We start from the raw sequence: 14,613 nt of genomic DNA on the forward strand, positions 1-14,613 counted from the left end.
ATCAATGCTGCATGATGGATGCACAGACCATCAATGCTGAATGATGGATGCACAGACCATCAATGCTGCATGATGGATGCACAGACCATCAATGCTGAATGATGGATGCACAGACCATCAATGCTGCATGATGGATGCACAGACCATCAATGCTGCATGATGGATGCACAGACCATCAATGCTGCATGATGGATGCACAGACCATCAATGCTGCATGATGGATGCACAGACCATCAATGCTGCATGATGGATGCACAGACCATCAATGCTGCATGATGGATGCACAACCCAAGAGTTACAACTACTGCTCTATATTTGGCACCAAGTGTTGTTGGATAGGAAACATGAAAATCCAAAGAAAAAAAAAAGCATGCTCGCTGAACAAAGTTTTGGTAAGAGGTCACCCTAAAAAAGCTACGAAAATGTAAAGAAATATAAAAGAAGGCACAAAATGTGGAGTTTGATACTCTCCTAACTGAGGGATTGTAAATTGCGGTAAAGAGGAGAGAAAATAACACTCAACCCAAATGAACCATTTGAGGCTTGCTGAGTGGACATGTAATCAAACTAATGTTGTGTTGCATTACTTCTCTCAAATGTTGCATAACACAGCAGCCACAGAACCAATATTGGAAAAGCTGCAAAGTGTCGAGTCAGCATGAAGTTGCACTGCTGAGTTGATGGTGGCAACTTTAACACAAACTACTTTCAAACACAACCACATGCAGAGGATCTTGGCCTTTGGAGGTTCCACTGAAGCACAGGAAGTCATGTGACCACTCCTGACTGTCCCCTCTGCTGCGGCCACAGCGGAATAATAATAATAATAAAGGTGTTTTATTAAGCCTAATAATAATAAAGGTGTTTTATTAACCATAATAATAATAATGGTGTTTTATTAAGCCTAATAATAATAATAAAGGTGTTTTATTAAGCATAATAATAATAATAAAGGTGTTTTATTAAGCATAATAATAATAATAAAGGTGTTTTATTAAGCATAATTATAATAATAATGGTGTTTTATTAAGCCTAATAATAATAATAAAGGTGTTTTATTAAGCATAATAATAATAAAGGTGTTTTATTAAGCGTAATAATAATAATAATGGTGTTTTATTAAGCATAATAATAATAATAAAGGTGTTTTATTAAGCATGATAATAATAATAAAGGTGTTTTATTAAGCGTAATAATAATAGTAATAATAAAGGTGTTTTATTAAGCGTCATAATAACAATAAAGGTGCTTTATTAAGCATAATAATAATAATAAAGGTGTTTTATTAAGCTTAATAATAATAATAATAATAAAGGTGTTTTATTAAGCATTATAATAAAGGTGTATTATTAAGCGTAATAATAATAATAAAGGTGTTTTATTAAGCGTAATAATAAAGGTGTTTTATTAAGAATAAGAATAAGAATAAATGTGTTTTATTAATCATAATAATAATAAAGGTGTTTTATTAAGCGTAATAAAGGTGTTTTATTAAGAATAATAATAATAATAAAGGTGTTTTATTAAGCATAATAATAATAATAGTGTTTTATTAAGCATATTAATAATAGTAAAGGTGTTTTATTAAGCATAATAATAATAAAGGTGTTTTATTAAGCATAATAATAATAATAAAGGTGTTTTATTAAGCATATTAATAATAGTAAAGGTGTTTTATTAAGCATAATAATAATAATGGTGCTTTATTAAGCATAATAATAATAATAAAGGTGTTTTATTAAGCATAATGATAATAAAGGTGTTTTATTAAAAATAATAATAATAATAAAGGTGTTTTATTAAGCATAATAATAATAAAGGTGTTTTATTAAGCATATTAATAATAATAAAGGTGTTTTATTAAGCATAATAATAATAATAATAAAGGTGTTCTATTAAGCATATTAATAATAATAAAGGTGTTTTATTAAGCACAATAATAATAATAAAGGTGTTTTATTAAGCGGATGACAGTCCATGTATTCCATAAACAAGAAGAGAGCCCTGCAAGTTTTTGCATGATGTCATATTTACTACTTTTCCGCAGCGCCTGGAGGAGATCATGAAGAGGACGCGCAAGACGGACGCAGGTGAAAAGGTACTTCTGGATTTTATGGAATATTTACTAAGTCCAGTACTTGCAATACAAACTTCACATTTACTCCACAGAAGGAGACTAAATCCCCGTCGCCTCCTCCAGTCAGCAAGGCAGAATGCAGCCAAGGTGAGTTCAACCAAACTAGCATTTAGCATTCAAAAGCAGGGAAGTTGTCACCTTGTGTAAATAACAACACAATACAATGATTTCAGAATCCTTTTCAACTTATATTCAATGGAATAGACTGCAAAGACAACATATTTAACGTTCACACTGAGAAACATGTTTTTTTTTCAAATAATCATTAACTTAGTTAATAATGGCAGCAACACATTGCAAAAAAGTTGTCGGGGGGGGGGGCATGTTCACCACTGTGTTACATGGCCTTTCCTTTTAACAACACTCAGTCAAGGTTTGGGAAGTGAGGAGACACATTTTTGAAGTGGAATTCTTTCCCATTCTTGCTTGATGTACAGCTTAAGTTGTTCAACAGTCCGGGGGTCTCCCTTCTGCTATTGCAGGTGCCACACATTTTCAATGTCTGGACTACAGGCAGGCCAGTCTAGTACCCGCACTCTTTTACTATGAAGCCATGCTGTTGTAACACGTGGCTTGGCATTGTCTTGCTGAAATAAGCAGGGGCGTCCATGAAAAAGACATATGTTGCTCCAAAAGCTGTATGTACCTTTCAGCATTAATGGTGCCTTCACAGATGTGTAAGTTACCCATGTCTTGGCCACTAATACACCCCCATACCATCACACATGCTGCCTTTTACACTTTGCACCTTATAACAATCCGGATGGTTCTTTTCCCCTTTGGTCCAGAGGACACGACGTCCACAGTTTCCAAAAACAATTTGAAATGTGGACTCGTCAGACCACAGAACACTTTTCCACTTTGCATCAGTCCATCTTAGATGAGCTCGGGCCCAGCAAAGCCGGCGGCGTTTCTGGGTGTTGTTGATAAATGGCTTTCGCTTTGCATAGTAGAGTTTTAACTTGCACTTACAGATGTAGCAACGAACAGTAGTTATCCTGAGCCCATGCGGTGATATCCTTTACACACTGATGTCGCTTTTTGATGCAGTACCGCCTGAGGGATCGAAGGTCACGGGCATTTCAATGTTGGTTTTTGGCCTTGCCGCTTACGTGCAGTGATTTCTCCAGATTCTCCGAACCTTTTGATGATATCACGGAGCGTAGATGCTGAAACCCCTAAATTCCTTGCAATAGCTGGTTGAGAAATGTTGTTCTTAAACAATTAGCTCAGGCATTTGTTGACAAAGTGGTGACCCTCGCCCTGTCCTTGTTTGTGAATGACTGAGCATTTCATGGAAGCTGCTTTTAGACCCAATCATGGCACCCACCTGTTCCCAATTAGCCTGTTCACCTGTGGGATGTTCCAAATAAGTGTTTGATGAGCATTCCTCAACTTTCTCGGTCTTTTTTGCCACTTGTGCCAGCTTTGTTTTAAAACATGTTGCAGGCATCAAATTCCAAATGAGCTAACATTTGCGAAAAATAACAAAGTTTGCCAGTTGGAACGTTAAATATCTTGTCTTTGCAGAATTGAATATAAGTTGAAAAGGATTTGTTGTATTGTGTTTTTATTGATCATTTACACAAGGTGCCAACTTCACTGGGCACTAATACACTCACATAATGAACCTTACACTCTTATGCTGTCCATCATGTAGAACACAGCAAATAGAACAGAATGAGCTGCAATGCGATTAAAAACACTTATTTTGCGTGCCACACATGAATTCATGCCGTCCATCATCTGCTGTTTTGTCAAGCTTGCAGTTTTTCTTCTCGCTTTCATAAAGTCACATCAGAGTGAGCACGTTTTTGTTTTAAATATTATTATATCCTGCACAGCTGCTCTTTGTGTGCACAATGGGACCCATGTGTGCTCTTTTGTTGTCCGCACTGCAGGGACTGTGGGACGGCCTTAGGAAACATTCAATGAGGAGCACACATGAAGTGTTGCGTTTGTTTTATAATGGCACACATTACACAGCTGCTGGTCATTACATGTTGGGGAAGCAAAATAGCAGCATTTAGACGATCGATAAAAAAGCTACTTTTTCAATATATACTTCATATTTATGCTTACATGAATGTCTTTGCGCCTGTCTCTTTAAGAACTGCCTTACCTAAAATGTAGACTTAGACTTCATTTTATTGTCATTCAAATTTGAACTTTGCAGTACAGATAAGAAAGAAATGTTGTTGCATTAGCTCGTGGTAGTGCAGGATAAAAGAGCGATAAGGTGCAGATATAAATAAATAGATTACTGTACAGATAAATATATTGCACTTTTGCATATGCATCCACGTTTGTGGACGTATGTTATATTGTCTTTATATTCCAGCCACTTAATCCATTTTTGGGGGGGAATTGAGGGGATTATTTTAATGCGTTCAATTTCACTTTCTTCTAATTGACATCATTTAAAAGCTTGACAAAAGGCGTGTTTAGCTGATAATGTGGAGAAGAGGCCATATTTGAACCTCATTTAGCACAGTTAAAACGGTCATTTAATGAAAACATTTGGCCATATTATCATTTTGTCTTTTTATTGCTAAATTGTTGCACATATTGCCATTGTTTTCTTCAATTTTGAAAAATGAGAATGAGTGTTATGTTAGTATAATACAATATTTAGGGCTGATTAAAATATTTAGTCGCAATTATAGATCACAGTGTCAGGTTCAAACACTGATGACATCTATTAAACGAGACAAGAAGCAAGGAATTAAACAGAGACAGAATTAAATTTGGCTCAATTTGAGGAGAAACGTCTGGGCTGTACACTTGTACAGTCTCCAGCACGCTCTGGCGAATAGATTGTACGCCTCCTCTTTTATTTGGACTTTCCCTGTTTACATAACAACAGATGTTTGTAAAGGAATGGGGGGTATGTAAACAGCCATTGTTTTCGGTCACATTAACACAAAAGAAAAAGATGCCTCGGGCTTGGACTGGTCCTGGATCTAGCTTGAGCAGGTCTTGGATCAAAATAGATAACCTCTCCCGTCTCCTCCCATCGTACACAATGGAATTTTACAAGCCTTTGGCTTGGTGCAACAAAGACAGCTTTCGTCTGTTCACTGGGAACTCAGAGAAAGGAAAGTTTTTTGATAATTTACATACAATTTTTCTGACACATAGATAACTCCAAATTAATTATGATTAATCATCAATTCATCATTTTAAAAAAAAGATACCTTTAGACATATAATATTCAAGTATTTAAAACTACGACTGTACAATTAGTTTGCTTTAATGACTAATTTTTAAACAGCTCAACACAAAAAGGACATAAGGACAATTTAAAAAATGACCCGCAGTGCGTTGGTGTATCCCTGACAGAATTTGAAATCGTGCTGTAGGAACACTTGCATTCACAAGCGAGGAGCTACACTTCCGCGTTTTCATACCACTGGTTTGCACAATAACAACAACAAATGTGGATTGTTACGATCACACTGCAAAAAGTCAGTGTTCAAAAACAAGAAAAAAAATTACAAACATTAGGGGTATTTTATTTGAACTAAGCAAAATTATCTGCCAATAGAACAAGAAAATTCGGTTTGTAAAGACTTTCCAAAACAAGTAAAATGAGCTAACCTCAATGAACCCAAAAATAGCTTAAAATAAGTATATTCTCACTAATAACAAGTGCACTTTTCTTGGTAGAAAAAAAAAGAGACCTTTTTGCTCAATATGTTGAAAAATATTCTTAAATGAAGTAAATGTTAGTGCCATTATCTTGACATAATGATATGCACTCAGCATCATGATTTTTTTTTTCATGCTTGAAGTAAGAAATGATGACTTTAAAAAGTAGTTTTCTACTTATGAGTGTTGATGACACAACACTTGATATTCTAGTTTCAAGCATGTTTTACTCAATATAGCTCATAACATCTCAGCAACAAGCTGGAATATCTTACTGACATCATTTAGGACACTTAAAACAAGTAAAACACTCTAACATCAAATCTGCTTAGTGAGAAGAATGATCTTATCAGACAGAAAATAAGCAAATCTTATTTGAGATATTTTATCTTACTTAGATTGCAGTTTTTGCATGGAGGTTATTTTGTGTCTTTATTATGAAAGCTTTGCATTGTATTGCATATATGGCTCTTTATAACATGAATGTGCTCCAGTATAATCAATTTCAATATGCATGTATTTTCAAGCGTAAAAAGAAGTTAACCGGAGAAAGTAGGCAATTGCTTCTATGCATGGTGGGTTTGACAAACAGTCCGTCCTTCTTCTTGTTCCAGAATCTGCCCAACAACAACCCGCCTACAACAACAACAACAAAACAGAGCATGGCCAGAGTGGCGTGAGACAAAGGTGAAAGTCAAACACTAACTAACGTCCTACAGTAGAACTCAAGCGAAGTTCTAACACCTTCCTCACAGCCCCCCGACCCAGACCTTGAACGGGGTCCAGCTGGGCGTGAGACACGAGAACGGCTTGTCCGGCAAAGGAGACGCCGCCAGCTTTGAGGAGATCATCATTAACGCCGCCAACGGGGCGAAGGGCAGGTCCGAGACCGGCATGGCCCCTGAGGACATCCTGGGGTTTGAGAGCGAGGACACCTTCATGAAGAAGGCGGGGCCATTGAAACCGCAACATGTTGCAGGTAATGGCACTCACTGATACACCAATTTAGTGATGTTCAAAGCTAGAAATAAAGTTCTTCCGAAGGACTTACAAAAGTTATTAGTGTTCACGTCTGAAGAGGAGAAGCACAGAAGGCCGCATGACTTCAAACATCCACGAGTGCCAACACATTTGATAGAAATGTGCTTGTCTGTTGCTGCTGTGAATTCTCTAAAGAAAGACTTAAAAAGTTGCAAGAATATCTTTGGATTTAAAAAGAGTTACAAAAAGAGACAACTGGAATTATATCACACTGATTTTTGATTTGGATTGGACGTGTCATTGTGAAAATACTTAAAGGCCTACTGAAATTATTTTTTTTAAATTTAAACGGGAATAGCAGATCCATTCTATGTGTCATACTTGATCATTTTGCGATATTGCCATATTTTTGCTGTACTTCTCCCTACGTCCGTGTACCACTCTGTACAGCGGCGTTTTAAAAAGTCATACATTTTACTTTTTGAAACCGATACCGATAATTTCCGATATTACATTTTAAAGCATTTATCGGCCGAGAATATCGGCAGCCCGATATTATCGGACATCTCTTTTCTAAAGGCTTAGTGGCCACATGCGTGGACAGCACCTTTTAGCTCTTATTTCCAAAATGGTGTACACTACTGAATTGGGGTCTTATGGCCGCTTATGTGGACACTTATACTGCCATCTGGTGGTGTCAGAAGAGTATAACATACAATGGAATTTGGGGGAAAAAAGTGTAAAAATAAGAATGAGCATGTCACTAAACATGAAGTACACGTTTGTGTACTTATGGACTAAGTACATCATATCAAAAGATGATTCTAAGTAGGGGTGTGGGAAAAAATCGATTCGAATTCGATTTTTTATTTATTTATAAAAAAAAAAATTATTTTATTTTTTTTAAATTAATGAATCCAACAAAACAATACACAGCAATACCATAACAATGCAATCCAATTCCTAAACCAAACCCGAGCCAGCAACACTCAGAAGTGCAATAAACAGAGCAATTGAGAGGAGACACAAACACCACACACAACAATTGAGAGGAGACACAAACACCACACACAACAATTGAGAGGAGACACAAACACCACACACAACAATTGAGAGGAGACACAAACACCACACACAACAATTGAGAGGAGACACAAACACCACACACAACAATTGAGAGGAGACACAAACACCACACACAACAATTGAGAGGAGACACAAACACCACACACAACAATTGAGAGGAGACACAAACACCACACACAACAATTGAGAGGAGACACAAACACAACACACAACAATTGAGAGGAGATACAAACACCACACACAACAATTGAGAGGAGACACAAACACCACACACAACAATTGAGAGGAGACACAAACACCACACACAACAATTGAGAGGAGACACAAACACCACACACAACAAAACAAAAGTAGTGAAACAAAAATGAATATTATCAACAACAGTATCAATATTAGTTACAATTTCAACATAGCAGTGATTAAAAATCCCTCATTGACATTATCATTAGACATTAAAATAAAAAGAACAATAGTGTGACAGTGGCTTACACTTGCATCACATCTCATAAGCTTGACAACACACTGTGTCCAATATTTTCACAAAGATAAAATAAGTCATATTTTTGGTTCATTTAATAGTTCAAACAAATGTACATTATTGCAATCAGTTGATAAAACATTGTCCTTTACAATTATAAAAGCTACTACTCTGCTTGCATGTCAGCAGACTGGGGTAGATCCTGCTCAAATATATGTATTCCATCAATAGACAATCCTTTTGAATCGGGAAAATATTGTTTTTGAATCGAGAATCGCGTTGAATCGAAAAAAAAAAATCGATTTTAAATTGAATCGTGACCCCAAGAATCGATATTGAATCGAATCGTGGGACACCCAAAGATTCACAGCCCTAATTCTTAGTTTTTAGTCTAATTAGGGTCCAATAAGCCCAAATAGCAAAGAGAAATTAAAAAAGCATGTAAACAAACAGCTTGGGCCTTAAGAGGTTAAAAAGGGGGCAGATAAATATAAGAATATTATTCTTCCATCTGCTCCTTTCTGATCATGGAAATGTATAAGAAACCAAAAAACAATGAAAGTGTCAACTGTACGTGGCTTGTATATATACAGTATATGCTTTTTCATGGAAGGAATAGAAAGAAATGATGATGATGATGATGAATGCCCAGTTGGAGGGGCTTAGAAAACGGACTCTTGTCGCAATGAAGCCGCCACTCTGCTAGCTATCTTCACCTGTTCGCCAGAGGAGCGTTTTATTGGGCGGCCCATCTGTCTTTCGCTAAAATCCTATTTCAGTTGGTATCTGCTCATCTCGCCAGCGGATCTTCACTCCTCCAATAAAATCCAAACTCTGCCTCTTCTCGTTTTTCACTCCGCAGAAGTGCGGACACGTGAGACGGCGTCGACCGGAGAGCTACAATATTTCTTAAAGGCGCTCCTCTCAAAGGCTGACACTAATTGTGAGCCGTGCTGGCAAAATGAGTCGCAATACGCACAGGCTAATTTTGAGCTACAGGCAAATAAGTGGAAAAAATGTATCTTGGTTGAAATTGAGATTTTCATAAAGCCACAATCTAGCAATCCCAATCATCGAAATCGCAAGAAAACATCTTAAATCACCTTTATTTGAAGGTTTTGTACGAGGTATGTCTTCAGAAATGAGTCCTTTGTGTTAAAATTCCTTGAGAAAATGAAGAGTTTTCAACGCTCACTGGCGGCAATAAGGGGGAATCCCCCTAGCCATATTTGCTATCATTGTGACGCCAAGTTGACCTACTTTCTAAAAATGAGCATGGAATTCCCGACGACGCCATTCTGAACCAATAGAATTAGAGTTTTTAAACCTGTCCCGACGTAAACAAATCCGTCTTGTTGCTAAGCGGTCGCTGTGAGGCGTACCCTCATTGGTTGAATCACCCCGCGTGGTGCATTGTGGTATCATGGCAGCACCCTGATGAAAAACAACACACAGTAATTCCAGCGGAATATTTGGTGAAAAAAGGTGATTTTCGAACATTTAATTATTATTTTTGTGGATAAGTTAGACTGTTTTACATTCCGTAATGGATTTAGAAGGTCACTGAAATATATTTATTATTTGTGGTTCTTACAAAAAATATATCTTATAAAATATAAAAGCTAAAATGTCTCTTAAAGCTCTGCCCCTTTAATTAGTGCATACTCAATAATTTAACTTTAGCCTACTACTACAAGCATATTATTTACCAGCAACATAAAGTGAAACAGGTGTCCTGCCACAGTCAGTAACAAATAAACATAAAACAGTAGTGGTGGTAGATAGACACAGAGCTTCATCAAACATCTGATCCACTGAACAAAGAGCTCCAAAAATGTTGAACTTTAGACTGCCATCAGTTTTACTCCCTACACTTAACCATGTGTTTCCTACTGCCTGCACACTTTGCACCCTTTGTTATATACACATGTTGTGTTTCTAATATAAATACATTTAATAAAGTCAAATACAAATAAGGCAACAAGAGAAGTATCCTACACTTCTCTTTTGTAAAGTAAATGTGAACAGCCGATATGGGCATCTACATCTACATCTACATCTACATCTACTATATGATCATCTACATCAACTATATGATCATCTACATCTACATCTACTATATGATCATCTACATCTACATCTACTATATGATCATCTACATCTACATCTACTATATGATCATCTACATCTACATCTACATCTACTATATGATCATCTACATCTACATCAACTATATGATCATCTACATCTACATCTACTATATGATTTGCCTGAGAAGCTGGAGAGGACCAAAAAAAAAAATAAAAAAATATATATATCTATATATTTTTTTAACATTTTTTTTAATTTGTGGCGGACGTAATTCTTTCGTGGCGGGCCGCCACAAATAAATGAATGTGTGGGAAACCCTGAAATAACAACAGAAGAAATTAACAAATTTAAAAAATGGTTTGACAAAAATAGAGTGTTTTCCATTCCGTAATGGATTTAGAAGGTGGAGAGGGTACACAGGCGGGTGCAAGTGCGCTAAATTCACTGCAGTCGGCGAATCTTCTTAGTGCTGCTGGTCAGGAATATTACGGACAGCTGACCAGCTGACAAACTGACCAGTGAACAAAAAAACTGTGACATAACAGTGTTGACATTTTTGTACATAACCGTTTTCAATAGAGTTGAATATATATTTTTCCTTTAGACATGGGATTTGACTTTAATTGTACCAATTTTGGTGTTGCTACAAGCACTTTTAAGGTATGGTTGCTATGGAGTTTAGTTTTGGAACATTCTGTTCTGGAACACTAAACTTTAAGCTGGTTTTTCTCAAAACGGACCCTCAAACTTGGTCGACTTCAATCGGATGTAACTCGGTCATTTTCTGTCCGATTCCAACAAACCATATATCATTTTGAAGGTCTTTAGATGGAGAATGTGGAAATAACAATAACTCCGTTTTTAAAATGTCCTCATTGTGACTCATTTTGCCAGCACAGGTCACAATTCAAACCACTTCATGCTATCTTTTCTTACAGAGGTGCTGTGACGGCGCGGTGGTCCCGTGTCAAAGCATTTGGCCTCACACCGGAAGACGCCATGTTCTGAACCCTCAATAACGGTCTCTGAAGATGAATGGATGGGAGGGCGCCATCACCTGACAGGATGTGAGATGTTGCCGCAGAAAGCAGTCCGTGCACCTTATTCCACTTTGTACAGGACAGCCCGGCTAATGCGTGTTCAACTTTGATGTGAACACATGAAGCTAGAAAACACACTGAAGGGATTTGCTGTGTCAAAATGCTGATTGTTCGTATGGGAGGCATTCATGAGTGTACACCTTTAATAGGTCCAATCTACATAAATAGACATTTCTATTTAAAAGCTGTTTCTCTTCCTCGTGACAAATGCGCAAGACGTTTGCTTCCGGACTGATCGGGATGTGTACATGCTATAAATATATTTTGACGTGCGCTGTCAAGGTCGTTGGGAAGTCTTTCAAGTCTTATTAAAAGACAAACTGTCCAGTCTGTGGTGTTACTTTTTTTTGGTGTGGGAGGAGTGGTACCCGACCACCGGTCCGGGGCCCGGTACTTGTGAGTGACGCATTTGCTACCGGGCCACACAGAAGCATTATTTACTGACGACCACATTTCCTCCGATTTACCTTTTGCCGGTCACACTACAACCCACCAATAAGCTTGTTCATAGATGTATATTGCAACAGACAAGAAGCAAGGAATCATGCAGAGACAGAGTTCAATTTGGCTCAATGAGGAGAGACGTTTGGGCTGTAGTCGAGTTACAGATCCAAACTACGCTCTAAAATCCTGCCCACGTGCTCCACTATTTATTCGGGAGGTCCCTGGTTACATCACTGAAGCTGCCTCTGAAGGAAGGGGGGGGGGGGGGGGTGATCTCAACAGCCCCAGTTAGACACAATATATGATTATTAATGACACTCGCGTTATCGCCCTGTCTCTGCTTTGTCTGTGTCACGGCACTCGATGTTCGCCCTTGGCAGTCAGCAGGCCGATTCTGGACACCAACGCTGATACGAGACGAGTCGCTTTGCACAGAAACAAAAGTACAACTTCAGCACAACTGATAATAACTATAGCAACGGCCTTTAAGCATAAGAGTTGTGTGATAACTTACACATAATTATTCTAACATCCTGAAAGGAAGTCGCCATTTGCAATATATTTGTTACATGGAACAATGCACATTAATGAACATATAGAAGCATTTAAGTCCCATCTTAAAACTCATTTGTATACTCTGGCCTTTAAATAGACCCCCCTTTTAAACCAGTTGATCTGCCGTTTTGTTTTATTTTCTCCCCTGTACCCCTCTCCCTTGTGGAGGGGGAGTTACACAGGCCCGGTGGCCATGGATCAAGAGCTGGCTGTCCAGAATCGGGACCCGGGGTGGGAGATCTCCCGTTTGGGAACACTTTGGCTGCGCGATACAACAATGGAGGACGGAGGTTTGCCGACATTGTTCAGCAGCTGCTTCTGACAACACGTCCAACATGCTAACCCATTTGAAGCATCACCACCGCATTCAAGCAGCCTCTCTTTGGCGAGTCAGGCAGGGCTAAAGCAATAACAAATGTTTTTATAGCAGCAGATATAAGTCCATATTGCATTAAAAACTAGATTTTGACCCACTTCTATGGTGGAAGAACAATGAGCCCATATATCCTCTTACTGCCAAGTTAGCCAGGCTGGGGGGGAGAGAAAAGTTAATCTGAGGCTGAGTTGACTTGAAACTGTTTGAAGGCCTACTGAAATGAATTTTTTTTATTTAAACGGGGATAGCAGATCCATTCTATGTGTCAAACTTGATCATTTTGCGATATTGCCATATTTTTGCTGAAAGGATTTAGTATACAACAACGACGATAAAGTTTGCAACTTTTGGTCTCTGATAAAAAATAGCCTTGCCCGTTGTCAGTTGTTCACTTCCTCATATTGTCCTATTGTTTTCAACGCAGCTAGAGCGATTCGGACAGAGAAAGCAACGATTACCTCATTAATTTGAGCGAGGATGAAAGATTTGTGGATGAGGAACGTTAGAGTGACGGACTAGAATGCAGTGAAAGACATATCTTTTTTGGCTCTGACCGTAACTTAGGTACAAGCTGGCTCATTGGATTCCACACTCTCTCCTTTTTCTATTGTGGATCACGGATTTGTATTTTAAACCACCTGGGATACTATATCCTCTTGAAAATGAGAGTCGAGCACGCGAAATGGACATTCACAGTGACTTTTATCTCCAAGACAATACATCGGTGACACACTTAGCTACTGAGCTAACGTGCTAGCATCGTTCTCAAATGCAGATAGAAACAAAATAAATAAATCCCTGACTGGAATGATAGACAGAAGATCAACAATACTATTAAACCATGGACATGTAAATACACGGTTAAAAATTCTCAGCCTGGTAAGGCTTAAGAATGCTGTTGCTAACGACGCTAAGGCTAATTTAGCAACTTAGCAGCCGGACCTCACATAACTATGATAAAACATTAGCGCTCCACCTACGCCAGCCAGCCCTCATCTTCACATCAACACCCGTGCTCACCTGCGTTCCAGCGATCAGCGGCGCGACGAAGGACTTCATCCGTGGGTTTGGCGGCAAGCATCAGCTAGGCGTCTTCTATCAGGGTAAGTAGTCCTTGTTGTGTTGCTGTAAGTATTGTACTTAGCCGCTAATACACCGATCCCACCTACAACGTTCTTCTTTGCAGCCTCCATTGTTCATTAAACAAATTGCAAAAGATTCACCAACACAGATGTCCACAATACTGTGGAATTTTGTCGAAGAAAACAGAGCTTTGTGTATTGTGTCCAATAGGGTCCAAACACTTCCGTGCATTTTATGACGTCACGCGCATAAATCATATCCAAAGGAGATTTTCAAGCGGAAGTGTGGCGGGAAATGTAAAATGTCACTTTTTAAGTTAACCCGGCCGTATTGGCATGTGTTGCAATGTTAAGATTTCATCATTGATATATAAACTATCAGACTGCTAGTAGTGGCTTTCAGTAGGCCTTTAAACAAATTGCAAAAGATTCACCAACACAGATGTCCAGAATACTGTGGAATTATGAAATGAAAACAGAGCTTTTTGTCTTGTCTTAAATGGGCTACCGATACTCCTTTTTCACTGGCTACGTCACGCGCATACGTCATCATGCAGAGGCGTTTTCAACCGGAAGTTTAGCGGGAAATGTAAAATGTCACTTTATAAGTTAACCCGGCCGTATTGGCATGT

At 38.2% G+C, this 14,613-nt stretch overlaps 1 protein-coding gene across 5 annotated transcripts in view; it reads left to right on the forward strand.

Moving 5' to 3' along the window:
* map7d1a (MAP7 domain containing 1a) overlaps positions 1–11,848 on the forward strand; it is a 91,568-nt gene extending 79,720 nt beyond the window's left edge. For all 5 annotated transcript variants that reach the window (XM_062062370.1, XM_062062373.1, XM_062062371.1 and 2 more), the window contains 5 exons: positions 2,048–2,098; positions 2,170–2,224; positions 6,403–6,475; positions 6,544–6,767; positions 11,363–11,848. In XM_062062370.1, the coding sequence (XP_061918354.1) occupies positions 2,048–2,098; positions 2,170–2,224; positions 6,403–6,475; positions 6,544–6,767; positions 11,363–11,373 (414 nt within the window). In that variant the 3' untranslated portion in view covers positions 11,374–11,848. The remainder of the gene's footprint in view (positions 1–2,047; positions 2,099–2,169; positions 2,225–6,402; positions 6,476–6,543; positions 6,768–11,362) is intronic.
* The last annotated feature ends 2,765 nt before the right edge of the window (positions 11,849–14,613 follow it).

Source organism: Entelurus aequoreus, linkage group LG11 (assembly GCF_033978785.1).
Source record: "Entelurus aequoreus isolate RoL-2023_Sb linkage group LG11, RoL_Eaeq_v1.1, whole genome shotgun sequence".
Taxonomy (NCBI): domain Eukaryota; kingdom Metazoa; phylum Chordata; class Actinopteri; order Syngnathiformes; family Syngnathidae; genus Entelurus; species Entelurus aequoreus.